This window comes from Colletotrichum paranaense (genome assembly GCF_030867605.1).
Source record: "Colletotrichum paranaense strain IMI 384185 chromosome Unknown Scaffold_1.1, whole genome shotgun sequence".
NCBI lineage: Eukaryota > Fungi > Ascomycota > Sordariomycetes > Glomerellales > Glomerellaceae > Colletotrichum > Colletotrichum paranaense.
The window spans coordinates 1,377,960-1,405,307 of record NW_026848959.1 but is presented as its reverse complement, the minus strand read 5'-3'; the positions used below and the strand labels follow the sequence as shown (position 1 = coordinate 1,405,307).

Below are 27,348 nucleotides of genomic sequence, written 5' to 3'. Positions count from 1 at the left end.
CTGAATTGCATGTCAGAGGGCGGAAAGGCGACCTGGATTGGGGGTATCTTACCCACGTTATTTTGAGGCTCTGCTGATTCTGCCATCTGTAACACTACCATTGCCATCTCTGGTTTAGAAGGAGCTCAACTCATTCCGGCCGTTCAGCCCGTTCTTCAGTATCTTAACCCTCTGCCTCAACCCCGAATCACCTTTGGATATTGCTTCCCAAATCATCTTCTCAACTGCATTGTCATCTTTCGATGTAGCTTCCTGAATCAGACCTTCCGTCTCCAATGACACAATCTGGCTTAGTGACATCCACACATTTCCCAAGCTGCTGCAGGTAGTCAACTTGAGAAACAGAATAGAGGCAGCTGTAACGAGGCCTAGGTGTAACACGATGATAGCAACGACGATACCAAACCCAACCCACCGGACGGGAATCAGTTTTTCCTCTGTCATGGCGTACGTCGCTGGCCAAGCATTCCGGAAGTAAGGCAAGGTATCGTAGTAAGACATTTGCTGAGTGACTGTGAGGATAGCCTGTAGTGCCTCTGGTACGCTCAAGCTCGTCCTGAGCACGTCTTGAAAGAGCGCAGAATGTGCGTAATGAACGGCACGGGAGGAATATCCACCCGTCCGTAGCATCCCACAGGGCGATGGGTCGATTAAGGGGTGGTGCAGGCTGCGTGTCATGAAAGGAAGTTGAGAGGTGACTACGTCGAGTGACAGTCTGTGATCCTCACTCTTCCAACTCTTCTTCGGAATAAGTTCGAGTAGTTCCGGGCTAGGGTCTCCGCCGGGAGGTCCTTTGCAGATGCTGGAATACTGGTCCCGAATGACATTCGTGGTGTACTGAGTATTCGGGCTGTCCCAAGCTAGGATCGGTTCGTGGCCATCAACCTTACTGGACATGCTAACATTTTGCACATGGCCCTGCAAGTTTGCAAAGCATGCGGTGACGGAGACACCTACTCTCTTGGCATGTCCTTCCCATGGTATATCAACACTATTCCACATTCCATCCGAGGTCGATATCCATTTATCGGCAGAGGCTTCCCAGCGGCTAGTGCTGCTGTTCAAGTTGCCATGAACCCGGAGACCCTGATGCCACTGAGGCATTGTCCCAGTGCCGTTGAATACAAGGAATATAGAGGTGTAGGTAGTGTTCAGTGCTGAAAAGGGTGAGGGAAGAAATGGCATGGTGTAATTCTTCCCATCCGGCCATGTCCTATTTTCTCCCCGACCCACTGAACAGATCGAAAAGTTGTCAATTTGTGAAGCGAGGGGTTCGCCTTTGGAGTAACCATGAATATCTTCAGCGGGAACCACACAGTTGAAAGGCCACTTTGGCTCATCTATCTGGTTTTGGCCTCGGTTGATCGGCAGCTGGTCGTAGCCTCCTTGTATGTCAAACTGCCCGAGGACATTGAACTCGCTGTAGGTCTCTAGCCGTGTATCGTTTGAGAAGTCAAAGGCAACCGCAGAAAATGTGACGTTCCGGATGACAGGTCTGACGCAGACCACTCTGGAGTCTACAACAGCGGCGGACCCTTCATAATTTCGCAGGCGACTACGGCTTGGCTCATTCGCAAAGGGAATGAATGCCCGTAGGATGGTCCCTGTATCTTCGAAAAATTCGGACTGCTGGGCCTCGGTAGGCTGCCTTTGTAGTTCCGCAAACCTTGGATAGACCCAAGGCTTTGACTTCCAGATGCTGGAGCCCTGCATCACTGTTGGGTTTATGACACTACTGTTTCCGTACAGCATGTTGACGGCTTTTTGCGGTGCAGTCACATTTACCACTGCGAAATCAGACAGCAAGGCGGTCGAGGCCAACTGAGATGCTGCTGTCAAGAGAACTGAAGTTGTGATAGCCATGGTGTAAACGGTCCCAATGCCCAAGGGCATGTCGAAAGGTGTCCAACTGATCAAACTGTACGGCGATGCAGGCATAGCTCTCAGCATAGAGACGAAGGGAGCCGCGCTGAAAGATATCCCTGTCCGTTCTATCATGAGCGAGGCGATCATTGCGGTGAACAAGCTCATCTGGAGCGCCAGACAAACACGCAGCGCAGCGGCCGTCAGAGTGATTGATCTAGACGCCCAGTCGGCGAAAACGATTTGACTCCATAATGTGTTTTGCACAACGACTTCATTAGCCATAATCGAAGTTTTCCAGAAAAAGCTCATGAAGCCAACAGATCCGATGATGAAGACAGTTCCAATTCCGAGGACATAGAGTCCAAAAGTGCCGACAGCTCGCCATCGGCTGAGCTCTTGCGGTGGACTCGCTTGACTGAGCAGGGAGCCAGCCTCATTGATCAATGACGTCGCAGGGAGAACTTTCCAAATCGGTATGTCGTAGTCCAAAGTTCCCTCGATAGCTTCATGCGGATCGATTAGCGTTGGCGCCCGTACTTCCTCATGCTCGCGAGATGACCGTTCTTGCACAAATGTAATGGATGTACGAATTGATAACGAATTGACACTGCTAACTTCGGATACATCGTCTGTGCAGGGTGAAGTACTTGGTCTTCTGTTCATATTGCAAGATGATTGAGCAACCGAGCGGAACGCGGTCTTGAGGAGAGACTCGAGGCAGAAAGTTGGGGTACAAGTCCCATTCTATCGTGCTTGGTAACATCGCATGACAGACACTCTTTCAGCCTGACCCTACCACACTTGCTTATGCTGGCATGGCTCAGCCACCGACACACATGCAGTGTAACCCGCAATGATATATTGTCATAGTGGCTGGTATAGCTGCAATGTAACGCCTGTTGCTGTATTGCAGTGATGAGCCCCCGTGTCTATCTACCTACTTAAGGAAATTCACTGGTGTTGAGGTGTGTCCACGTTCTACTGGTATGGACGCTGGCTTTCAACACATTCTTTTCATACACATCTTCTCAAGTTAATGCCTTCACAGCTGTAGCTACGCAATTGGAATTCATTTCATTTTCGTTCTATGAAGCTTAGGGCTCCTAAACCAACAAAGATATTCTGTGCTAGTGTGATTCAATCCCCCCCCCCCCCTCTGCACCCCCTTCTGTTCCGAACAAACGGCGGAGCGATGCAACTTCAACCATGTATCAAGCTGAAAGACTGAAGCAGTGAAGTTCATCACCAATAACACCACAATTCCCTCGTACTGGTCCTAGAAATCACTGTGACACAGAAAGAAGCCTTTTCCTCCTCAAACTCTGGCTTATCGATCCCGTCCCAAATTTCTCCCATAGTGGTATAAAAGAAGTCCATGTCACGTTCATCAACACCAATGGTGAGGCTTTCGAGATTCTCGAAGTCTCCTTTATGAACGGCATCGGCAAGCCATTCGATGTCCTGTATATCCCAGTAAGACTGGTCCAGGATGGTTAGGTTTCGAAGTGATCGAGGTAATGTTGTGATGAACGCATGTGGGCCTGAGCTATTCTGGCCGTACATCACAAAATCCCTTGGATCCGCCGAAAGATGCTCGAGTCTTTTGAACATCCCAAAAGTATCGATTAGGTCGTCCTCCTCCAATAAACTTCCCTTGGGGAATCGAACCTCAATGTAATTCAGAGTGTCTGAGTGTTGCGCAAGGGCCCGTCGGACCTTCATCGGGGATATGTACTGTTCACCCAAGTACAAGGCAAAACGCACACTGTACTGAAAAGAATGAAGTCCAGGCGGAATCTCGAGAAACCCTCCCTGGTTCAAAGAATCGTCATCCTCTACAGGTGCGTCCACGAGAGACAAGTGCTTGAGCTTTTTGAAACCGTTGAATGCCGCTGTCGGGACGTTCTTGAATCTGCAGCCCGAGAACGATTCGAGGTTGGGTGCAAGACAAGCGAGCGTGTGAAATTCTGAGAGCTGGATTTTTGTAACTTCGTGGGCGTCTAAATAAATAAAAGTCAAGTTCTGAAGCAAAGCCTCCGGCGTCTCAGAGGGAGGTATCAAGGAATAGGGCAAGATCGACCAAGCATTGTCAAAGTGGTCGAATTCTCCATAGTCGTCTTTCAAGTCCGGGCTGTATAGCCCAGTGATCATTACTTGCGATAAACCTCGAAGCTGATTGAAAAGCAGCGAAGATAAAACATTATTGTATAACCAGGAACTTTTTGTGTTCCCCTGCAGTGCACGGCAGAGGTTTGTCTGGTCAATATTCCGAGCCAAATGATGGAGATTCTGAACATCATCTGTACTTCGCTCCAGGTGGCAAGAGAAAGCCTTTTCAAAGTGTATCTGGACTTTGTCCACCTTGGAGCGGAGGTCCTGGCGACGATAAAGAACCTTAATCAACGACAAGATGTCGAGGCCGACTGGGTCCCGGACGGCGAGATAGATTCTGCGATAGAGAAGAGGTTGGGCTGCATACTGGAATGACTTCGATACCCTGGAAAGAATCGCGAGCGTGTTCTGGTTGGCTTTCCAGTCGTTATTTGCGCCAAGTGAGCTGTCATCTTGGAAGCGTGCGGCAATTTCACCCAGCATCTCGGGAGGAAGACTCGATATCGATGCCATGATGGCCAAGCGACACGGTGCGACGATTGCACTGCCGGAAGAATCTGGAAGAACAAGGTCGACGGCTGGGCTGATACTATGAGCTCATCAGTCTTCCATATTCTCGGGCAGAGTGGGTATTTTCTACCTCTTCCTGGCTGAGCGCAGGCAGCTAGAGGGCAGTGAATGATGCTTGGACTTGCCTGGCTGTTGCGAGACGATCCTCTGTTGGTGACGAGCAGGTGTCGTGCTCCGTGTTGTCTGACGAAGGCTCAAAACAGGATGATGATGGTGAGAAGGGGATGATTTTTTCGCGATGGATCAGGGAGAAGAAGGGAAGGGGAGAGGAGGAAGAGAGTTCGCTAGAATCAACGGAAAGGAAGTCGAAAGCAAGTCTTGTATGGAAGGAGCGAGAAGTGGAAGGTACCTCCCAAATTTCACTTCCGTACTTTCTTCCTCAAGCTCGTCTTTTCCCGAAGGCAGGAAGGAACGGACTGTGCCCTCTTGCTAAGACAGATTTCCTTGAAAATCGGAAGTCATTGGAACTTGGAAGGAGTTGCTGCTATTTGAATTCATACAGTCAGCAATTGATGAATACAGCCTTCGTTTTCGTACTATCATCAGGGCTGGCAACTCTTTACCTTCACTTCACTGCTGTAGAGCATACTAGACACAACGGAATGCCATTTTTGAACAGAGCGTTCCCTCAAAGCTATCATGTTCAGATGGTCTACATAATACTGCAGCTTCAAGATATGAATAACACGGTATCAAGCACATGGCCAGCGTGCGACAGATAGCTGTAATATTTTGGTTAATTTTCACTTCACGAGGCTACTGTACTCTACCTTAAGAGAGCATTCGGGTTTGCCCATATTCCTTCTGAACTACGAACTATAAGTGAGAAATCAAACCGACACCAAATCATTCCAAATTGCAAGTGTTGCATCACATAGCCCTATATCTGGTGTTGAGGTTCCAGCCACGCTGAAGCAGTGCAACAATGTACCGACCACCTCACTGGAGACGGTTCTTGACCCTCTGCGCAAACTCCCAGTGAAGCTTCTTGACACGGCATTGACCTCGTACCTTACCTTGGCGCTTCTGGGAACGTCGGATCTTCTGCCTGTACAAGTAAGCATTCTTCTTCTTCCTTCGCTGGTAGAGCGTCTGCCGGACCAACTGGCAGAGCTCCGTACCGGGGGTGAGTAACCTGCGGAGAAAGTCTCTGTCCATGATAGCCTTCTGTCTAGACATGTGCTTGTGAATTTTGGCTTGCATGAGGTGCAGGTCGACAATGTAGTCATCGTCTTCGAAGCCTGAACCGGTCTTGGATGCGGTGGGAGTTCTGGGCGGAGTTGTCAGTTCATCGGAGCGACGCTGGAAGGTGCGCACTTGGTCTTGGCTATTGAAACGGACGCGCTTCTTTTCGACTCGATAGGATGACCCCCTTGAGTTCTTGAGGCAGCTTTGGAGAGTCGACGTTGATTGCGACATGTTGGATGAGTTGCTAGGAGGAGTTTGGGGCTTGAGGCTTAGACACCTGGGCACTCGGTCTTATGTAGTCGTAGACAAGCTGGAGCCTTTGGTCTCAGGCTGAAGGACTGAAGAAGTCGACTACAGAACAGGCAAGGAGATACATGACATGTCGATGATATGGCTTAATTCGAACAAGGGCTGAGAGTACCGCACACTGTTAAGACGAAATGTGAAAGAACAACCTTGGCCATGACTTCGAAGCCTGGCTTTGTCTCCTACTTAGACCCTGAAGTAGACCTCATCACCAATCTGGAAACAATAACTCTATTGACGACTACAAGAACGCGTATACAATCAAATGCGTAAGAGGCCTGTTTGGGATCACGGAATATGAGGCTTGATAAATTTGGTCAGCCCCATTGAACACCGGAAATGCGGGGTGATCGTTTCGGCGCCGAGATGCCTGTCCAGGCTCAATGAACGGCATCCGGTGAACAGGATCCCCGACCGACGTCATTCTCATGCTCTCATATCATTTTTGGTGATAGTTTCAGTCTCACTGCTGTGTATCGCTCATTTACACAGACGGTGCTATATCTCTTGAGTTTTGCTGCTATCGCCGGGCTTGAGATGCCTCGTGAATGTCACTCCAGCAGCAGGTCAATCCTCCCCAGTCTGGTCCGGAACGATTTACCCCGCTACCCCTCCATCCGGCCATTCAGGCCCCGGTACCACTACACTTCCAGCGGCAACCTCTCACTTTCAACTCAACGGCTCTCATTCCAGCCCACCTCATCGACCATGGCTTTCATCCGTCCCTACAAGGCATCTGACTTTGATGCGACGGGTCATATTGTGCGTCTCAAATGTCCTTATCTGGGCTTATCTTTGTTCCACAGCGACTAACAATGAACCCAGTGCCGCGCCACGCTCCCACCGTCCCTCGAGCGTTCCGAAGCAGCGACCAGGACCGCGCCTTACCTATGGACACATCAGTATACTCATCTATCTCCTGAGACTTGTCACATACTTGACGATGGCGAGGGAAACTGCGTCGGCTACTGCATTGGCTGCCCCAACGTGAACGACTTTGCGAGCGCGTACCCGCGGTACATCAAGGAAGTCCTTGAGACGTCCAAGGAGCTGGACGGAAGAAAGCCTAAGAGCCTCGAGACGAAAGCGCCATGGAACTTCCCAGACACGGGGGAGGTAAATGAGGAGGCTCTCCTCCAGCAAGCATTCAACCCGACATGGCTGGTGCTTGACGATGAGCGAAAGGAGCTTTGGGGCAACTGGAAGGCTACGATGCACATCGACCTGCTGGAGCCATGGCAGGGCAAAGGCTGGGGAAGAAAGCTGATTGACAAGTTCGTTGAGAGTCTGAAAGAGGCCGATCAGCGCAACGGTGGCTCCAGTGGGAACAGGCTCTATGGTAAGGGCGTGCATATTGGCGTCGGTGGTGAGAACGACAAGGTCGTGCCGTTCTACGAGAAACTGGGGTTCCGGGTGTATCCTACAGACGAGAAGGGATCCATCTGGATGGTGAAGGACGTCGAGTAGCTTTTTACTTCGCCCAAATACTTTTCCTTACATCAAGTTCAATTCAGAATACCAACACTAGCAACAACGATCTCTAGTCATCAAGATGTGACAGTCTAGACAAAGTCGAGTCTCCAGATGTCTCCCAACCTCGAGTTATCTTCAGCAAGACCTCCATGAACAACCACAGCCTGCTTGCTCCCATCTACCACCACATCCGCATCAAACCAACCTCTTGGCGGCGGCGCATCCCCCTCGAAGAAGACCTTATCCCACGTCCCGGCCACAATGTCGAAAGCCCACACGTCCGAGAGCATCTTGCCAGCACCAGCGTGACCCAACGAACTAGGATCGCGCTCGCCGAAAAGCGTCACAAGATGCGGCTTACCGTCCACCTCAACCGCGACGAGCGCTGATACACTTCGCGCCTCGGGGCCTTTGACACCATCTGGCTTGTACGTAATCGTAGACCAAGCTGCGGAAGCGGGGTCGTAGACATCAAGAGAACCGCCTTGCTCGGAAGTGCCATCGAAGCCATTGATGCGATATAACTTGCCTCCAGAGAAAGCGATAGACGCGCCGCCGCGCGCTGGAGGAGGTGCTGCAGCGAGCTCCTTCCACGTCTTCGACTCGATATTGAAGGACCACAGATCGGCGAGGCGGCCTTTCTCTGGGCAGCCTGCGTGGATGTAGATGGTCTTGTTACCGTCTGAGGCAGTGCAGTGGTAGCTGCGTCCGGCTGGGTGTGGTGCCGTTGCGTCGGTCGGCGTGAGTTGATCCCAGAGAGATTGGGATGGGTTGTATCGCCAGATACTGCCAGATTCCTCGACGGGTTCCATAGCGATGCCGCCGCGGCCGGAGAAGAGATAGAAGGCATCTTTCAGCGCTGTGCTGGGGGCTCCGACTCTTGGAGATGGGGCTTCGGTGTCGGTGGAGATGGTCTTGACGGAGGCTGAGTCTGTGGTGAAGAAGGTCTGTTAGTGGTGCAAGTTTGGGGTATGAATGGGTGATTATGAGACAATGCCTTTCCCGGACTGAAGTTCAACAACATCGAGTTGGTTGTCTACGGGCTCTCGTGGGAGGAGTTCACCGCCGAAGACGAACACTTGAGTCCCGATTACCGAAACTGCTTGCGATGAACGCCTGAGACGGTCGTTCGAAGCAAGTCGAACCCAAGCAGCAGAGAGTTTGGCCATTTCCGCGACTATTTGAGTGGATTTACTGGTCTGGTTTGGGGAGTGACTGAAGTATATTCGCAGACAGCAGCCCTACTTATAGCTGGATGCCCTTGTCTTCAGATCCGTCATGTCTCGATCTGATAAGGAGCTTCACCCAAGACCGGTTCCAAACCGAGCGCTCCACCACGCCATCTGACCAACGACGTAAAGTATCGCCATATTCCTGGATCACTTACAACGTGTCACTGAAGATGTCGGACGCATGATGGCTCGGCAGGCAGGGGTGTAATGTGCTCAAACCGGAATCACTTTGCCCTCCGTGACTTATGTCATCGGAGCTGGTTTGGCATATTTCCCTCCGCTTAGTCATGTCAACGGGCTCAGACACACACCTTGTCTGGGAGACTGTACTCTGCCATGTGCAACACGGAGGAGGAGAGGCTCCGTTCGATTTCTTAACGCCGAAATCGGATCAAAAGACAGCTTTCAGACTTATACACACCTCAAACCCAGTGTCTTCCAGCATAGAATTTCCGCCTTACACAAAACCAAGACCTCTTCAGCTAGCAGGTTTGTCAATGAGTAGATCATTTCTCAAAGAAGGTCACGGACACGAGATTTCATTTGCAAACATAATAGAAGCCTTAGAAAAAAAAAAAAAAGAGAAAAAAAAAGTTCCCCCCCCCCCCCCCCCCCGGTGCTGAATTGGGGGCTACATCTCTTGGTGCTCATGCTGGGATTAATTGATGCTCGTGCTGGGATTCAAACTCGTATGCGCTGAGCCTGTCGTCGAGTAGGCTGGTTGGTGTAAATATTCATTGTTGACCATTAACCATTTCACCACCACGCCACAGCTTGACCTGATCTCCGACCTAGGAGGCGCCTGCTGTGCTGGTGACAGGAACGAAATTGAAGGGGGGTATTAACCCTTCTCGTGTATTCAGATGGAAGGTGAAGCATCACGTGCGGAAGGCACAACTGAGACCGCCTTCCCTTCGAGGTTGGAGTCTGATAAGCCATACCTTACCTGCTTGATATCCTGTTCTGTTTAGCACTGCAAGTTTCCCTTCGCCAAAGCAGTTGTCCTGAAGCTTACATGACAAGATAAGGGATCTAAACTCGGGCATGAAGACATGAAACCACAGACTGGCCAGAAGAAAACTGGGATAGGGCCGGAACTGCCTTCAAAAGTTATCATATCACGATGCCCTCGGAGTGTCAGCCGTGATCTGTACATGGCGATCTCCGAGCTTATATTCCGTTGTTGTACCGCTTTGGTTCATGTGTTTACTTTAGAAACTGGCGATCCAAGAGACTCAAATGCGGGAGAAGTTCATAGATGATTGCTTAAACTCCCAGCAGGAAGACCTCGACAGCAATTTGGGAAGTTTTATGCGGGGGCGAACGGATGTGAGGCGTAGTTAAACGCCTGAACAGCATCCGACACCACATACAACTGACGATGCTATCAAAGATGGAGCCTCTCAGTAGCATCCTACACCCTACACCGCCGCGAACTTTGATGCGTTGGCGAACTGAATCTTCGGGTTAACAGCTAAATTCGAGCTCTTCTGAGTAGCTCAACTGATTGTCAAGGCCTACGTATTCACGGAAGGTAAGTTAAGTGGAGTTTAAAATCAGTCACTTGAGGAAGTGCTTTTCCAAGCGCCCAGAAGAGACCCAGCGACACCTTTCTCGAGCCCGTATTGACAGACCAGCTTGCTGTCCCGGCAACCATCCAATGTCACGGCTTCACCTTTACACCCTGAATATACAAACACCTGTATTCATTCAGTCTCTGGTATCACGTGCTTTTCCCTTTCCGAATTCTTTTCCAATAAATCATCTTGGAGTAGGAGTAACCGGACCTGTTCCTTCCTAAGGAAGGCACTGTTTTTGCCGTTGACTTCCTTCCCCCAGGAAAGGAGAGGCCTTCTTTTCTTCCCTATCACACACCGCATCGAGTCTCTCCTTTCTCTTTTCGACATCTCCAACCAGGGAGACTCATCGAGGCATTTCGGTCTTCCATCGATATTCCTCCCACAAAAGAAAGCAGCTGCACAGTGGAAGAAGTCTACTTCAGGTACAAGATTTCTTCATGATGTTGCTGACAGACCAAGCTAACATCTTTCCGCGTCAGAAACAGAACGGAATCCCTCATACTTTCCCGTCGTCAGGCTTTCTACTCTACAGCATTCACCATTCACCTCCCACTCAGCAGTTTCTGCTACGCGCCGTGATCCCACGGACACATTGTCGCCGGCTTCCAGAGACTTTGTCCATGGTTTCCCTGTCAGCGCCTACTACTACCTCCGATAGGCAAAGGATTGAAGCTCACGATTGAACAGCCTACAACAAGACAATGCCGGGAATCTCTGATATACCCGTAGAGGTCTTTGAACAGATCTGTTCTTAACTCCGATGCAATGATGACGAACTTGACGAAAAGGAGTGGATTGCATGCCAGAGCACCCTTCTAAGCATCTGCAGAGTGTCAAAGGCCTTCCACAAGCTCGCGAAACCTTACCTGTATCGCCAGATCTTCATTGTTGCGAACAACTGCAGCGACGCAAAGTTCTTCTCCCTGGTCCGGGCCCTGGTCTCTCAGCCCACCCTCTCTCAGCAGGTCCAAAGCCTACGCACATCTTATGCTCAAACATACTGCTCAGATAATAGGAACTGGCGCGACTACAAGCAATACCGCACGCCTTGCAGCATTGAAAACTGGGACTTCCTCACCAACGCCGTCAAGGATCGATTGCCTTGGTTCACTTTCATCCCTCGAGATCCGATTTGGGAAACCGCCAAGATAACCGTCAATGAGATCGGACTTCGCAACTTTAAAATCGAATGCGCGTTGCAAAACCTTCTCTATGCGCATTTGCCTAACTTGAGCACATTGCATTTCTCTATCCGGGTTTTAGAAGGTCGCCCCTTGTCCGGATGGAGGGCTGATATCTCTCAGACGAAGGGCTGCAACGACTTCGTTTTGTGCGTTCGAGAGCATTTACAGCAAGTGAAGAAACTTTTTATCTACGGAGAAGACGCCCAGACACCTTTACGGCTCTCTGGCATGCTACTTTACAATCTGTCCATGCCCTCGACAGTCACGGATCTTTGCCTCAGGAACTGCGAACTAATACTGGCTGATGCTGGCGGCTCTTTCTTCCCAAAGACCTGGAGCACCAAGAAGGTGTCCTTGATCGACTGCACGATGACACCAGACGTCTTGTCTGAATTGACAAACAACGTCTTTCCACTGGAAGAGTTTGAGTACGTCGTGAACTCCAAGTTCGAGGACAAGATCACCCTCGTCACTGCTGCTGAGACAATCGACCGCCTGAAGTCGTATTCCGCATCTCTCGTCGACCTTCGACTTCGGTTCCGACTCTCTGACGGAAGGCCGATTTGCAAGGACGAAGAGCCCTACAAGCCCTCGGACTTCTGCGACTTCAAGAAGCTCAAGACCCTCATTGTTCACCTTGCGGACTTTGGATTCCACGACAATCCCAATTCGGCTGTTCCGGCTGTCAGCACTCTGGGATTCCCCAAGAGCATTCAGGATCTCAGAGTCAACGAGGTTCTTTGAGAGGGCCTATGCTGCACAGATGATGCGGGAATTGGATTGGAACTTTGAAAGCAAAAAGGGGTGGAAAGGTTAATGGGTGATACGAATTTGCTTTGGGCCGTTCTTTGATCATGCCTCTGGACTGGCTTTTTCCATAATAATATCCGGGCTTGACAGATCTGGGGCTGAACGGGAAGCGAAAGAACGGTCCGAAGCGCGTTACGTACTTCGCAGCACAATGTGAACGAGGGATGGGGCAGATACGAAAGCAGTCGACTTGGTCTTCGGAACCTAGAGTCTAGATACTTCTCAGCTAGCTGCACTATCACCTTGAGTCAAACTCGAAGATCCACAGCTCGATGTGAACATGAAGTGATATCATGTTTCCCTCATTTGAAGCCTGTTGATTATACTTGCTTGGCGTACCAGCAAGGTGTGACTCTGATAGTCCTTGGTTAATTTGAGGCACAACCTTTTCAGAAGGACACAGTCTCCACGCGTCCTATGAGTGCTTTCACTGGCAGGACTGTATGATATATTATCGTCGACAATTCGAGTCTCAGTGACAGACATATCTTTGTGAGACAAAGGAGTGCATGGCATCCGGATACCTTTTGCTCTGGTACAGCCTAATGAAATCACAGAGAAGCCTGTTGCTGGAGCATCTTCATTGAGTGTATTTAAAACCAGTCGTAATCCTCCTTGTTACGAGAGTAAACCTCGGGTATACTATCAGTCCATGCAAGATCAGGCTTCAAATAGGCACAGCTATCCTGGGTAGCATTTCCGCCCACAGTTTCATTCCGTCTGAAAGGGCAGTGTTATGCGTGTTGCTTGTCGTCAAAAGGCTGTTGGAGGTTTATCATTCCAAAATCCCATGCAGAATTAGTATATGGTCGTCTCGAGGGCTTTGAAGATTTCAAGTCGAGACAGACGGTGTCTGAAGGAGTTGCGAGGAATGCGCTCCAAGCTCTCGCTGAACATAAACGCAATGACTTTGGGAACTCCGAGTAGCAAGTAGGGAGTCATATCTAGCACAATAGTGCGATGCCCAGACAGAATATCATCAAAATCTCATCACGACCCTGCCGAACTCAGTAGTTTAGGTGTAGAGCAATTGGTTGGAAATGCTTCAAACACTTTTGTTGGCAACCGATCAGTGGGATTTCTCATCTTGGGACACACTCAATCAAGAATACCTCTCGTGTAACCTCTCTGGAACCTTAACCGTCCGATTCATCATTGTGCCATGTGGTATTCTGTGCGAAGACTCCAATCGAAGTTTCTCTGAATAGTAAGAAGGGGACTTCATCTCGTGACGAGGGCACAGAATGCTACGTCACGGTCACAGCAAGGGCCTTTCCCTATTCGTTTGAAATGATGATCCGACAACCTGTCACCCTTTCACTCTTTGGGGCTCGGCCGGCGGGTTTGAACAATGACCAATGCCAAGGTAGTGATTCGTCAGAGATGCAATGATTCTTTGTTGGATTATATTGGGTGCCAGAGGCAATATAGCCGGGAAACCGTTATTGATCAGTCTGAAGGTTTTCTTGGGATAGACTGTGCGTGTCTGTATGCGAGCTCCGCCTCAGAACAAGCACCAGGGAAATGCCATGGGGAAATATTCCAGGTGGAATCCTTGCAGCAGGCTCTCTCCGAAGCCAGCTCGATAGATTTCGGCAAATTATAGGGCTGATCGAACGAGCTTATCGTTTACTTTCTACGGACCGCTCCGTACGTGGAGTGCTCCATCACCTGTAAAAGGCGGCGCGCGGGTTCCGTCAAGGCCCCGGCTGCGGCGGGAGCTATGATTTACTTGCCCAGACGGGAGAGGCCGGGTAAATGGAGGCTGTAAGTGCTCGGTAGCTCTGCGAAATGATTCGATGATTCGATCTATTGGCGTTTGTAAAACGGTCATCGTTTTAAAGACGATGTTTATTGGTCGTTGGCGCAGCCCATTGGTACTGTATGTAGTTCATCCCACCGGTGAAGTTTTAGATGGGCCTGAGCTGAACTTTCTTTGGATTTCTGTATGAGCTGAGTTTATTCCGTTTCAATTCGAGGAAAGTCAATTTGGTGTAGTAAACAACAGATTAAACCCTCGGCCGACTGGACGTCCGGTGTAGCACGATTCATACAGGCCTGCCGGCGGCCTTTAATGGCGCGTTATATGAGTCTCCAGAAAGTATTCGACGCGATCTAGACTTTCGAGATCACCTAGATAATGAACCACCTCCGCTGGACCGGCGACAGTAGATATATAGCCTTATTCAGGGTGCTGGTAGGTACTAACCATTCTTTGTGACGCTTTGCTGGTCATTCGTTCAATTTAATACCTGACGCTTAAATACAATCACTTTTCATCTCCAGTCAAAGTCAACATGTACAGCTCGGCATTGATCCTGGTCCTGTCCGTAACAGGCAGCCTAGCCTCCGTGCTACCCCGAGCGGAGGACCCGTCCTTCAAATTCCAAATGGCCCCCGACAAGGCCAGCCGATCACCTTGCCCGGTCCTTAACGCTCTTGCCAACCACGGCTACCTGCCACGAGATGGCATGAATATTACCATGGATCAGCTCAAGTTCGCTTTCAGCAAAGCGCTCAATATCGACGAGAAGGTCACGGTGTCACTTAGTACACCCGCTCTTACGACTTCGACCACGGGAAACGCGAGCACCGTCAACCTGGCGGACATGGTTAAGCACAACGTCATCGAGCACGACGGAAGCTTGTCTAGAGCAGATCAGGCCGTTACAGGTAACGCCAACAAGTTCGACGCTACGGTCTGGAACCAAGTCAAGGCCCAATTCACCGCTCCGACGATCGACATAAAGACAATGGCAAAGGCCCGGAGCATCAGGATTAGCGCTGCCATGGCGGAGAACCCCCAGTTTAACCTTACGCAGGCTCAAGTCAAGACTTCCTTTGCCGAGTCTGCTTTCATCCTGGGCGTCATGGCGGGTGACTTCAAGGCTCCGATGGCCCCGACACAGTTTATGAACATCATCTTTGAGCAGGAGCGATTCCCGTTCAACGAGGGATTCAAGACATCGGCAACCAAGGTTACTGGAGATCAAGTTGATGCATTGAGTGCGGCAATTATGAAGGCCACGATATGAAGGTACGGTGAGGGGGCTACACAGGGAGAAGACATCTCCTCATATTCTTTGATGCATGTCGATATGCGCAGCCAACTCCTGAAGCCACTCATTTATCCTGGAGAGACTCAGCTAGATATAACATCTACTTAAGGAAATCAGAATTCGAGGCTTGTTCTCGTGGAACAATCTAAACATTGCACGTGCCTTGAGTAGCGGAGTCTACCTTACTTACCTTGGATAATGTTGTAGGCGGTCAACAAGATAGGTAGACTGGACGTAATTATCATTCCCCATGATTCGTCATCTGGCAAACCCTAGACTTTCTAGAAAGATAGAAAAACGAAGAAACAGAATTAACCTGAAATCGCATTTCGTAGATATAACGCTAATTACTTGACTGGTCATACTTTAAACGTGCTTCATGTCACTGACACTCACCCCACAGCTTCAATGTTCTGCGAGCATTCCCCGAGACCATAAAGAGTAATTGGAAAAGACTCTCAAGCCACACAGACAGCGCTGTTTGTAACTCCCTTGACGGCCACATCGGGCTTCCCGTGAGGAGCGAAGCCAGATACCAGTCCTGTGACCGAGTCTCTGTTTACGCCACCGCCCACGGCAACGCCTTTCTTACTGACCCTTATTCTTCTGAGGCTTCTGACAACCTTTCCGTAGTTGCCAAAGAATTGGTGGGCTCTTGTGTCTTGTCCTGTGACTATTCCATGCCCAAGAGTCACTCCCCAGGCACCCGCGACGTTGATCGCATGAGCCTCCGAGTCCCGGCCTGGCTGAAGCAGGACCGAGTAGATGCAGCCGGTATACCTAACAGGCCGATCCGCCACATTTGCCGGGAAAGTCCAGGTCTTGCCACCATCAAGAGATAGAGGATGCCATGGGGTGACGACGAGCTCGCCAACACGACACATAATCTCCCTCTGAACGGGTGTCTTGAGAACAGCGACGACCCGGCGCGGACCAGACGGCGTCTGCACCGCTACACCTCTTCGAAGAGCCTTGATAGGAACCGTTCGGCCTGAGGCGAGGCCCACAGGTGTCGAGGAAATAAAGCATACACCGGAGGAGCTATTGTAGGAGCTCATGTGTACTCGTCCGCGGTGGGTAGCCGTGTGCTGGTTGGAGGGTTTGGGCGGAGGAATGCTGTCGAACGCGTGATCCAACTTGTTCCTGCATGCGATGAAGAGAGGGCTGTCGACTCCGTACTGAAGGGGGCCAGGGTCTTTGAAAGTATTGCAAATTTGGCGGGTGTGCGAATTCAAGTATGAAGGTATGTAGTGGACGCCCCATTTCTTGTAGTACTCTCGGTTCGTCAAAGCTAGAGAGACTTGTCCCTTTGGCTGCGCACCCTCGAGGTCCTCGATCAAGGACTTGTTGTTCGGATCGGATGGGAAGCGCTTTGCTGGGATGTCTTTGATGAGTGCTTTGAGCTCCTGAATCTTCTCGGGTGAGATACGGGGCAAGGCCTTGTGCTCGCCGTCGGCAGCCATGGGGACGATGGTTGAGAGGAAGGAACAAATCTTGGAGCGAGAGAGGTGGTAGACGAGCTCAGATTCGGGAAGAGTTGTCGGGTTCAGAAGTGATTGTGAGGTGCTTCGTGTATAAGTGTTGCTTGCCATGCGAAAATATTCAATCGAAGCCTTGATAACCGCATGATCTGAGGTGAGTTCCGCCGGTGCATCTACTCGAAGGTAGATGTCCCTTGACTGACCATATTGCAGATTCCCAAGTAAGATCGAGAGCTCATGCTGATCTGGTATGCCGTTCGCCATGTCGCCTTCACGGATCTCTACTTCTTGTTTGTTCACAGACTCGCCCATCGCCTCTTCAAGGGTGAGCAGCGGTGAGTAAGTAAGGCGCAGCGTGGCATTGATGGCGTATGTTGCTTGTAGATTGGCGACAGCATGGACAAATACGGTTCCCTAATCACCACTTGAGTTAGCTATTGCAACCAACGAGCACTGGCAACTCAACACACAATCATTCCGGAATCGGGAATAAAGGCGTAATTTCCGCCTCCTTCTTCAGCGATCGACTTCAATAGGCCAGATCTCAAGTTGTATCCAAACCCGAACGTGTGGATCGAGGCTGGTAACCTCCCATCTTTGAGTAGCTTCACCTCTTCGCGCATCTTCGGCACGTATCCTTGGCCAGGGCACCTTCCCGGAAGTTAGCCCCAAAGACTCTTGAGACATATACTGAGAGATACGTATCTGACTCACATCAAGTTCGGCTGCCCGTCCGTCAGTACCATCATAGCCGGGACCCTTTCCGTCTTTCCGTCTGGTTCCCTGTTAAACAGGGTGATAGCTTCCATCAAGCCTTTCCACAGATTGGTTGCATCCGTGGGTACCATCTTCCTGATGTTCTTCTTAGCAAGACCCTTGTTCTTCTTGTTCATCGGAATCAACTCCTGAACAATCTTGACTTGGGATGCAAAGGTGACAATACCGAGCCTGTCACCTTCGTCCAGGGTCTCCACGATGGTGAGAGCGGCGTGTCTGACCAAGTCCAATACCGACAAGCCATAGTTCTCCGCCACCTCACCAGGATTAGCCGGAATCGGGGCGTTGGCGCCCATGCTGCCAGAGACGTCGATTACCAGGACAATGTCGCAGGGTACGTGAACTGTTGGCTTCACGGGCTGTTTAGGGGGAGTGATTTTCGCGAGGATGCCGTCTCGCCCGGCGAAGGCGTGGAGTGACAACGCGACGTCGTCCGAGGTATCGTACTCCGTCATCGTGGCCGTTGGAGTATCACACCTGGACGATTCTGCCTTGGTGTCTTCGGACTTAAGCTCTTCGAAGGAAGATTCTGACTTATTGTCGTCATCTTTAACGACGATATTGTCGGTGCTCTGTGAGAGACTTTGGAGAGAAAACTTGGTGACCTAAGAGATACAGTGAGCTACTTGGTTCTTGGAAACTCGAGCGTAAGAGACAACCATTGTGGAATCGTATAAGTCTTGTTGATAGTTGGAATTCAACTTCGAATGTGACAATCACGAGATTGAGCTGAGATGCGAGATTGAATGCAGGTCTTTGGAGTTGCACAATCTACCAGGTGAGATATGCCCCGAGGTTGTCTACTTTAATACAGAATTGGCCTCATTGCCGAATGACTGGACAGGATCCTTTGAGGGGTATCCGTACATGCGGTAAGACTCACGCTGACGCCGGACAATGAATTCGGCCTCACTAAGGGGCCTGTTCGATAGTCTTTTGCTTGAACACACGGTATCCAATGATATCTTTCGCCATCTCTCCTCAATATGTCTCCAGGAGATATCAGATGGAGTTTAGCTGCTTCTGCCTAAAGACTAAGTGGGAGTAACCCTTCTGTAAAAAGGGGAAATGTATCGCCATACTCAAAAACTATGGGTGTTGAAGGGCAGCGTTCACGTAATAGGCAGCTCAAACAAAGAGGCTGTTCCCAGTTTAGGTGGGGAGTCAGAGGTCCGAAAGCTGGCCGAACCGGCCATTCGGTGCCCGGCCCTCGGACGGGGGCGCAAGGCCTTCCGCAAGGCATTCCGATTATCTCCAGTCTTTGAGGTACACTGTTTGTCGTAGTAATTTACCAGTTGGGGCGGTGTGGGCATGCTTCGCCTCACCTAGGTCGGTGAACCCCTCAAAGGCCTCGGCCATGACTCCCCACCGGGAGCATTCTAGGTGGACCAACATACGAGAGACACATAAAGAGCGCCCTCAATCTCTCCCCCAACGGACATTTAACACCCCGAATGCACCAAAGTTCCAGCTTCACCCTGAGGCCTGCCTCTTCCTGTGCCATATCTCCAATTCCATTCATCTTAGATCTGAAATATTCTGCCTAGCTTATTCCAGTTGCCCGTAGACGTAGGCTGTGGTGCTTACAGGCGAGTGACTCAGACGCCGCTCTTGTCAGACGCACATGGCCAACGCAGGGCCTCTTTCAGGCTTCAGCTTATCCTCATGGTCTCAACTCAATCCGGCTCACAGACGTTGGAAAGGCCATCTTGACCCTCTGCAGGAAGCCGAAAAATCGAAAAAGGTGGTGAGGTCTCGTCCGGCGTTGAATCTTGACCGTCTCAGAAGATCTGGCATTTTCGAACGCTGCGACACAGCGTCCCGTTGCCACATGAGGGGTTCCCAGTCTCCTGTCCCCTTTTTGCTAGGATGGACGACGCAACGACGGGTTATGCCTTGCATCAAAAGAGAACGATTCGCTCCAACTGCCTCCCACTAATAATGACTGCGCCGCACAGCAGCTGGATCCAGCAGAGCGTCTCTGGTGCGTTGCATTGTTCTAAGACGGGGATGGCCGCTGTTCTGGCAGTCTGCGAGGGCAACTCTGTCCCCACAAGGGTCCCTGTCGCGCCGTTTTTAGAGTTTAACGTGCGTTCAACTTTTTAGCAGAACCATTTGCGTCATAGCTAAACTTGGGGGAGAGGGCTCAAGTCTCTGGAGAAAGGGGGGGGATATGCCTAGGTATAAAGGAAGCAAGGTGAGAGCTGGGCCGGTAGACCGTGTTCAGCGCGGCGCTTGGTCACTTTCGGCGATGGGTCACCAACAACTTGAGGGGTCTAAAGTTAGTGCTGGTTCAATGGCATATTCAGGGCACATACGCAGGACCGCCGCTGGTTCCTAACCTCAAGCGTGTGTAATGTTTATTAATTCTTCTGACGTAGAAACATGGTAGCAATAGAAGATATCCGCTGTGAGGATGGCATGCATAGAAGATGAGAAAGAAGACGTAGTATCCAGTTGAGACACTTGCCCACCCAACCATGTCTGGACGCGCTTTGGCATCGTCATTGGGCTGTGCTACGACACACGCCTGGCGCCAAGAAGTCCCTTGACCCAGAATGAACTCAAACACACGAGAGAAAATGAAAAGAATATCCAACTTGGGCATGCGTGCAGGAGATTCAACTCATCCGATAGCGGGGAGGAAGTGAAGCACGAAAACAGACCGCCGTTGAAAGAAGGAAAATATCGGCGCAATACAACGCAATGACGACCGAGTGTCTTTGATTCGCTTGGCACCCGCCAGTTTTTGGAGGGGATTGGGTCTCCAGCACCGCGAGAATGCCTCATTCTCATGCTTGAACGGGGTTTAGGACGTTTGACAACGGAGGAGCAGATCTGAGAAAAGACCCGTATGACGGACATCGCCGGATGGGGCTCCTGACCAGCGTTTTGTCGAGCTTGAGTCGTGGGCTGTCTGTCATTCGATTCATCTCCACGGTTTCTTTTCGGTGTGAGCCGACGCAGGCCGCATTGAAAAGACCCATTCTCTTTGTCCTTATATTTGGTCATATTCATATTGAAAAGGAGCCTTGTTTTTGTGGACTCATTTGCCGCTCTGTCGAAGACCGTTTTTGGTATTTTTCGCCCGTCTTATTCTTCCCCGGATTGATTGCGAGTTAGGCTCCGTTGTTGTATTGCTACACACCCCCTTTTCCCGTGTCATGCAGTGTGGCGTTTGCTTGTTGGAACCTTCGCCAAAACTCAGCGCCCGCTTCTGAAGGCTGAAGCAGAGCTACCCCAGATCATCGAGAAACCTTGCCGTCCGTGGTTCGGTGGCGCGGGAAGTGATGCGACTGCTTGGCCTCCCAGAGGCTGCCATTCTTGCCCCAGGTTTTCCACTTTGACCCCCTTCCCCTGAGCGTCAAGTCTGACCGTTTCGCTTCGACAGATCTCACTTGAGTCGATCTCGCTCATCTTGCGGGGTAGCAGAGAGGCATTTGACATAGCATACCGTCAAGGCCCTCAAGGGGCGGGAAGGCGGTTGGGCAAGAGATGATCGTCCTCGTTGGCATGCCAAGATCAACGAGATTTTTGTTCATCTTTGGAGCTCGAGCTTGGACGGAATGGAAGCTGGCTGGTCAGGTAGTTGGATCGTCAGAGTGACTGACAAGCTCAAGCATCCGGTCGAGGAGTCAGAACCTCCCACATCATCCTCTTGATTCCCATCGCCGGCATTCGACCCGAGTAGCCCGGCGGCTGTTGGCTGCATCATGGTGTCCCCCCTCCTTTTCGGATAGCATCCCCCCCCCCCAAACTTCCAAGTTCCCCCTCCATCTTCCATGTCTTCTCTCCACATTGTAATCGCAGGCCTTTCATTAGCTCGGTGTCCATTTCCATTTCCCCAGCATTCGCATAATTATCCTCGTCATCCAATGAACGGGAAGCCCACGATGTCTCGCTCCAACCAACTACTATGTGTGCGTTACCCCCCTCGCCCCGGGACCGGACTACAGGTAGTGTACCCTGGGCCGCGTCAGGATGCCTGCAGGTCTTCGTGCAGCACAAGCGACGTGGGGGGGATTGTGTACCCGGAGACGCGCTACAAGAAAGCTTGTGAGACGAACTGCAGAGTACTCTGCTCACTACTTTTATCTCCCGCGCCTCATGCATGCAGATGACAGAATAAGGCATACTATGTAAATACACATTCGCACCCTCCATCTAAAAATCGGATTCTTCAGAGCTACCTAGGCCTGCTAGCTGGCAGCTGTCTGGAGCTTTCTATAGTTGTGCTATCTTTTTTAACGCCACTAGTTCCAAGTCTTGCTACCAGTCAGAACTCTGTTGGGCGTCGTGCCATGCCTCACTTGTGCAGCACTGGCAGTCCTGATTATAGCGAAAGAGGGGATGGAAGAATGCAAAGCCAACGAGAGAGTTCGCTAGTAAATGAAGGTCGCGTCAATGTGTGTGCCATCCCACAACCTAGGACAGACAATTTCCTCTGTGCATCTCCAAGCGCTGCGTTTCAACCGCCGAACCCCGGAGCCTGCCAATGGGTAAAAGGGTAAGGGCTGGAGAGATGATTCTTGACGGTAGAAAGTATAAGCTGGATGGGGGCACACGTGTGGTTGACGTCCAAAAGTGTTACTCGATGGCTAAGGGTAAGAGAATCACAGGAATTCCGCCGAAGTCGCATTCTCCCCCTTCGCGTCTTCGCCCAAATTCTATTCCCCCTTGGCGTTCTAGCGCACGTTCCTTACACCTACGTCAGGCCATCTCATCAGTGCTAGGGTGTGTGCGGTCTCCTCGGGTCGTCATTCGCCCGCGAGAAGAAGATGAGAGAGTTGAGAGACACAAGCGCAGCACTGAGCTAGGGCGGCGGCTGGGGAGACACGGGGGGCCTATCCACTGCATCCTTCTCACTCTTTCGGTGTATGAATCCCTTTCTCGCACTTCTATTGAGTTCTCGAGTTGTAATAAGGCCCTGTCAACATTTGAACTAAACCCCGCACTCGACTCGATCGGCATGCCGATTTGCTGGGCCCCAGCCGTGTGTCTGCGCGGGCGGCGGCCAACCCATCTCAGGGTCCAACCAACCATGAACCCGGCATGGTACTTTACCTTTTCCTTCTCTGTGACGCTTGCTCGCTCAATGTCTGTCCTACCCTGTCTTGGGTTGTCCGATGTTGCCTTACTTTGCCTTGCCTCTCCTCCTCGGCCTACTAGATACACCCGGCTGAGCCGTGCACACCACCACTTACACCACTTACCGAACCACAACCATTTCGGACAGACCAGGGGTCCAAGGCTCCGAAGAGGGTTGGCTGGGTTGAGGTAGACTTCCGCCGCAAATGAGTGCGGGTTCGAGGGTTGAAGGTGGGCAAGGTGAATGTCTATAAGTGCGAGCCTTTCCTCCTCCTTCTCTTTCTGATTTTCTTCATATCTTCGCTCATCACCATCCCTCTTAACGACCAAGAACACAACTCTCAAACAAGCTACATCAGCTCTCAACGCTCACAAACCATCATCAACAACACCAACAAATAAGTCGCCAACATGCCCGTCGCTCCCTCCTGCTGCAAGTGCGGAAGCATGATCGTCATCAGCAACTCGTGCCCGTCCTGCGGCCACCACGAGTGCCGAACCTGCCTCTAAATGAGCAACACTCGAGATGTAGTAACAACGTCGAAAGGATGAATCGAAAAGTCTTCCAGCACGACGGTGCCTACGTTCTACCGAGAGAGACTCCGAGGCCCAAAGCGAAAAGGGGAAAACTTACACCACGCGCACCCACATCAACCAGGCTGGCAAATGGCCCCCACCACTACCACCCAAGCCGATGAATTCCGAGCTTTCATCCACCAGGCACCTCAAGCTTTTTTACCACAACCTCGCAGCCTTGAGGCTCCAACGAAAATTTTTCGGCGCTATATCAGCAAACGACCTACACGGCCACCCCGTGTGACTCTACTCCCTTGATGGAAAGGTGGCGACAACGAACGGGCTGGCTTTTCTGGCGTCTGGACTTTTTCACATGTTTTCAATGACCAATACCCCCCATACCCATGTTTTGATTGTATCAATAGTTTTGTCAGCTGGCGTTGGTGTACAAGAGACGGCGGGTTCCGGAGACGGAATATTCGGAGTAGAGGCTACCATTTCCTTCCTCCCGCCTCTGTGCACAAGGGCATGTGTTTCTGCTCAGTAAAACAACCCAAAATACTTTTGTGAAAAAGAATAAAAACATTGAAATTCAGAAAATCAGTGCCCTACAACCATAAGGTGTACACCAGTTGGGATTTCCTGCGCCAAGTTCTGTTCAGAGTACCGTCACAGCTAGGCGCGACGATGCCGGGAAAAGTGGCTCTCATACAGCGGTGCTAGCGCCGTGTCTTGGTCTTCGCAAGTCTCCTCCCACACGGAATCACGGACCACAACGGCCCACGGTGGAGGATAAATCGCATGTTGTGGTTACCGAACCACCGTAATCAAACCATCAGCCCATCCTGGAATCCCGTGGCACGTTGCCGCTGCCCGCGTCTCGTCTGGTGCTTGCTACGAGCTCGCTGCGAGCTTCCTGCGAGAGACTGAATGGGGGTGTACGGAGCATGCACGGAGCCTTCCCCCGTCTAATCAACGTGCATGTGCCCATGTACCGTAGGCTTGCCGAGGTTTTGGTGAATACTACATAATTGGAGATGGGTCTTTATTTAAACGTTGCCATACTAGTGAATGTTGATTTTCTCTCTAGCAAAACTTTCAAGCACTCATATGCTGAAATGGACCATTGGTTCAAGCAAAGATCAGGCCCTGTCTGGCCGACGGTGTACTTAACGCCTAGCTGAACTAAGTCTGCCAAACGCGACTATCTTGGAACTTACTGTTGTGAGATGATACCCAGAATATACGGGAGTCATAATAAATTAACCATAAATTGCTTTACTACTCAATATTTGTCTGTAACATACTTGCTTAAAAAGCGTCTAGTGACCTAGGACTCACTCAAAGTCTGTTGGTATAGCGACACATTTCCCTATCTATAATCTTTCAGCCTGATTTTTGGTTGCTATTGTGTCTTTCACATCAATATCTGACTACATGAACGATTACTTTGATCAGCTACGTGTCGAGTTATGTTTGCAGGCCCAAGTGCTGGGATTGCCGACGCCCGCCCATTCATATTGCGGAAATGATACCCCATTGAATCATTTGGCTTGAAAGGCACTCAATGAACATGTAAATAAGTATGTAGCAAAGTCAATTGTCTATGGGAGCGTAGAATCCTCGCGATATCTGTTTACCTTGGAATCATTCGAGAAGCGCTGAGTTGGGAACTATGGATTTGCTTCCTTCACGAAGCCTCCTCCCTCTTCCAGCCTTTCCATGCCGGTTTGATTAGATCCAGAGAGGTTTAAATGAGGAATGCGGCAAATCCGATAGCGACAGAAAGGGCCAAGATCATGCCGGGGAACAAGTTGCTACCACTGTTGGTTGGCACCGTAGTGGGCCTGCCAGAAGTCGTGGCGGTGGCGGTGGCATTGGCCGCACCCGTAGCGGTAGCAGTAGCGACGGCAGCAACTGTCTTAAGCAGACTGGGTGTCGCTGTGAAGGCCATCATGTCCGTCGCGAAGGAGACACTTGTGAAGGGCAGGCTTGAAACTGAGGATGCCCCGGAGAAGGCAACTCGCTCAGATGCCGGGGATGCCGGCTTCAGGGAAGACCTGTCGAAGTTTCCAGGGCTCAAAACACTAGCAGAAAGTTAGCTTTATATTCACTTGCTATGCTGATGGTATTTGACTGACCTATCAATGACGTGGGCGACACCGTTGAACAGAATTGTGTTGGGGAAGGTGATTCTTGCGTTGTTGACCCAGGCTGAACCATCGGGCAAAACCGTGAAAGTGAGGTTGGTTCCTTGAAGGGATGGAACGGTGACATTGCCCAGGGACGGGGAGAAGATGACATTGTTGGGAATGATGTGGTAGCGAAGAACCTCCTGAAGCGTCTCAAGGCTAGCGGTCTCAAGCACAGAGCCAATTGACTTGAAGGCCTCGTCGGTAGGCACAAAGATGGTGTAGTCAGAGATGTTCAGGCCCTGCTCGTCGGCTCCAGTCTCACCGAATGCGAAGTTCAGGTGCGCGGCTTCCAACGCCGCGTTCATGGCGAGGTAGCCCGCTCGGAAGGTGAAGAGCTGGAAGGGAGCGCCGAATGAGAGGACAGTGTCGATTTTGTGGATCGTGATACCCTCTCCAAGTTTGATATCCTGTCTTTTATGTTAGTACACTGGTCGCTCGAACTTTGGCATCAAATGGGTACGAACAGCCTGAGTGACAGTAGAAATGGTCTGCTCTCCAGACAAGATACAAACATCCTCTCCATTCTTCACAAGTCCGTTGTATGCACCGCCAGTGAAGTTGGAGAAAGGCTGTCTGTAGTCGATGTATGAGATATCGAGCAAGGTCTGAGCGAAGGTTGGAACATCGGTGATCACGTTGGACGGATACACCCCTTTGAATACGTGGTTTGCAAGGAGCGCCCCGATGGCAATGGTGTTGTTGCGGTACTCGATGGCTTCGCCTTCAGGGACATCGCGGGGCACGTTGGCAAACGCTTGGTTCGTGGGAGCCACGATTGTGATATTGGAGGATGAGGCGAGAGTATCTGCAAGTCCAGGTACGAGACTGACGAGTTCCAGCAGCGTGCTGAGATCGGGCTGAGAGGCGAGGAGCGCAGCGATGTCTCCCTGGGCCATTGAGACACCAGCCATGAGGAAAGCGGAAAGGATTGAAAGGCGCATGGTGAAGTTATTCGCAAATGTGAAGAAGCAGTGGATACTGAGAAGCGTGATAGTTCAAGGTCGAAGCTCGTGATGCGATGGTGTTCAGTCAATGTGTTGTGGCTGTTGATTTACATTCATTCCAGCCCAGCAGTTCGTAGCATCTTGTCTTATATCACGATTTGACTTAAGTCTGCGCCGCACGGGTCTCTGTATAGTTGTAATGTCTTCTGTATCCAGTCTCTCGTTTAGAAAGTCATGACGTCCTGACGATGTCGGTGAATCGAAGGAAACCCAACTCATCGAGAGTTCAATCTAAGCAATGTTGTGTTGAGGATTCATCTTCACGAACTATACCGCCGAGCTCTGCACAGCCTTTGCCCGAACCCGAGCACACCAATCGCTAGGAGCCTTCAAAGAAGCGAAACCTGACGATGTTGAGTGACTGCATATTTGCGGAGGTTCAGTTTAGCCCGGCTTTGCCCATCATCTTGGCAACAACAGCTATGGTGGGGTTACGATACCTCAATGCAGTCTAGTTCGTCGTTCACCTGCAGGACAGCGTCGGATCCGGAACCGGATCGGGCCAGTCCAACGGCTGTGCCTCACCTAGGGGATTGCCTCCCCCAGCACAACTCAAAGTCGTGTTCGTCATGCTTCCAAGTTCTATTATAGCCAATAGGAGAAATAATGCACGGGAGCTTCCATAATTGCCCGACTTTGATATATAATGCAAGCCGACCAATATGGTATAGGCGTGACTGGTTGTTTGTGCCTTACTGGCGAGTTTTGGGTAAGGTGAAATCGGAAACCGGCTCAATTGGGTACCTGGCCGGGCTTCTTGAGTGGCAGTAGCAGCCCATGAGAGAATGAGGTATCACTTTCACGTGGCCTGATATGAAACCTAGGATTCACTGGGTTGCCCACCTGAGTCCGGACGAGGGATTGAGCCCTAGATCAGCAAGGCGTAATACAAAAGTCGTGGTTGAAG

At 50.8% G+C, this 27,348-nt stretch overlaps 10 protein-coding genes across 10 annotated transcripts; 5 read left to right on the top strand and 5 right to left on the bottom strand.

Moving 5' to 3' along the window:
- Positions 1–114: 114 nt before the first annotated feature.
- On the bottom strand, positions 115–4,491 carry CPAR01_00490 (uncharacterized protein; the record flags this gene model as incomplete). Its single annotated transcript, XM_060484782.1, has 2 exons — positions 115–2,495; positions 3,138–4,491. The coding sequence occupies 2 exons, from the start codon at positions 4,489–4,491 to the stop codon at positions 115–117; spliced, it is 3,735 nt and encodes a 1,244-aa protein (XP_060355639.1).
- A 996-nt stretch (positions 4,492–5,487) lies between these two features.
- On the bottom strand, positions 5,488–5,967 carry CPAR01_00489 (uncharacterized protein; the record flags this gene model as incomplete). The annotated part of the gene is made up of 1 exon (XM_060484781.1): positions 5,488–5,967. The coding sequence occupies one exon, from the start codon at positions 5,965–5,967 to the stop codon at positions 5,488–5,490; it is 480 nt and encodes a 159-aa protein (XP_060355638.1).
- A 231-nt stretch (positions 5,968–6,198) lies between these two features.
- On the top strand, positions 6,199–7,509 carry CPAR01_00488 (acetyltransferase; the record flags this gene model as incomplete). Its single annotated transcript, XM_060484780.1, has 3 exons — positions 6,199–6,240; positions 6,535–6,804; positions 6,868–7,509. 3 exons carry the CDS (start codon positions 6,199–6,201, stop codon positions 7,507–7,509), a joined length of 954 nt encoding a protein of 317 aa, XP_060355637.1.
- Positions 7,510–7,604: 95 nt separating this feature from the next.
- Positions 7,605–8,930, bottom strand: CPAR01_00487 (kelch repeat protein; the record flags this gene model as incomplete). Its single annotated transcript, XM_060484779.1, has 3 exons — positions 7,605–8,462; positions 8,508–8,692; positions 8,903–8,930. 3 exons carry the CDS (start codon positions 8,928–8,930, stop codon positions 7,605–7,607), a joined length of 1,071 nt encoding a protein of 356 aa, XP_060355636.1.
- Positions 8,931–11,028: 2,098 nt separating this feature from the next.
- Positions 11,029–12,255, top strand: CPAR01_00486 (uncharacterized protein; the record flags this gene model as incomplete). Its single annotated transcript, XM_060484778.1, has 2 exons — positions 11,029–11,052; positions 11,116–12,255. The coding sequence occupies 2 exons, from the start codon at positions 11,029–11,031 to the stop codon at positions 12,253–12,255; spliced, it is 1,164 nt and encodes a 387-aa protein (XP_060355635.1).
- Positions 12,256–14,618: 2,363 nt separating this feature from the next.
- Positions 14,619–15,356, top strand: CPAR01_00485 (uncharacterized protein; the record flags this gene model as incomplete). The annotated part of the gene is made up of 1 exon (XM_060484777.1): positions 14,619–15,356. One exon carries the CDS (start codon positions 14,619–14,621, stop codon positions 15,354–15,356), a length of 738 nt encoding a protein of 245 aa, XP_060355634.1.
- Positions 15,357–15,838: 482 nt separating this feature from the next.
- Positions 15,839–18,300, bottom strand: CPAR01_00484 (von Willebrand factor type A domain-containing protein; the record flags this gene model as incomplete). The annotated part of the gene is made up of 4 exons (XM_060484776.1): positions 15,839–17,275; positions 17,332–17,512; positions 17,576–18,243; positions 18,295–18,300. The coding sequence occupies 4 exons, from the start codon at positions 18,298–18,300 to the stop codon at positions 15,839–15,841; spliced, it is 2,292 nt and encodes a 763-aa protein (XP_060355633.1).
- A 3,833-nt stretch (positions 18,301–22,133) lies between these two features.
- CPAR01_00483 (uncharacterized protein) lies at positions 22,134–22,919 on the top strand (the record flags this gene model as incomplete). Its single annotated transcript, XM_060484775.1, has 1 exon — positions 22,134–22,919. One exon carries the CDS (start codon positions 22,134–22,136, stop codon positions 22,917–22,919), a length of 786 nt encoding a protein of 261 aa, XP_060355632.1.
- Positions 22,920–23,124: 205 nt separating this feature from the next.
- CPAR01_00482 (uncharacterized protein) lies at positions 23,125–23,424 on the top strand (the record flags this gene model as incomplete). The annotated part of the gene is made up of 1 exon (XM_060484774.1): positions 23,125–23,424. A coding segment is annotated over one exon (300 nt), but the record flags the coding sequence as incomplete, so codon positions are not given.
- Positions 23,425–24,992: 1,568 nt separating this feature from the next.
- On the bottom strand, positions 24,993–26,378 carry CPAR01_00481 (uncharacterized protein; the record flags this gene model as incomplete). The annotated part of the gene is made up of 3 exons (XM_060484773.1): positions 24,993–25,329; positions 25,384–25,844; positions 25,902–26,378. 3 exons carry the CDS (start codon positions 26,376–26,378, stop codon positions 24,993–24,995), a joined length of 1,275 nt encoding a protein of 424 aa, XP_060355630.1.
- Positions 26,379–27,348: the final 970 nt, after the last annotated feature.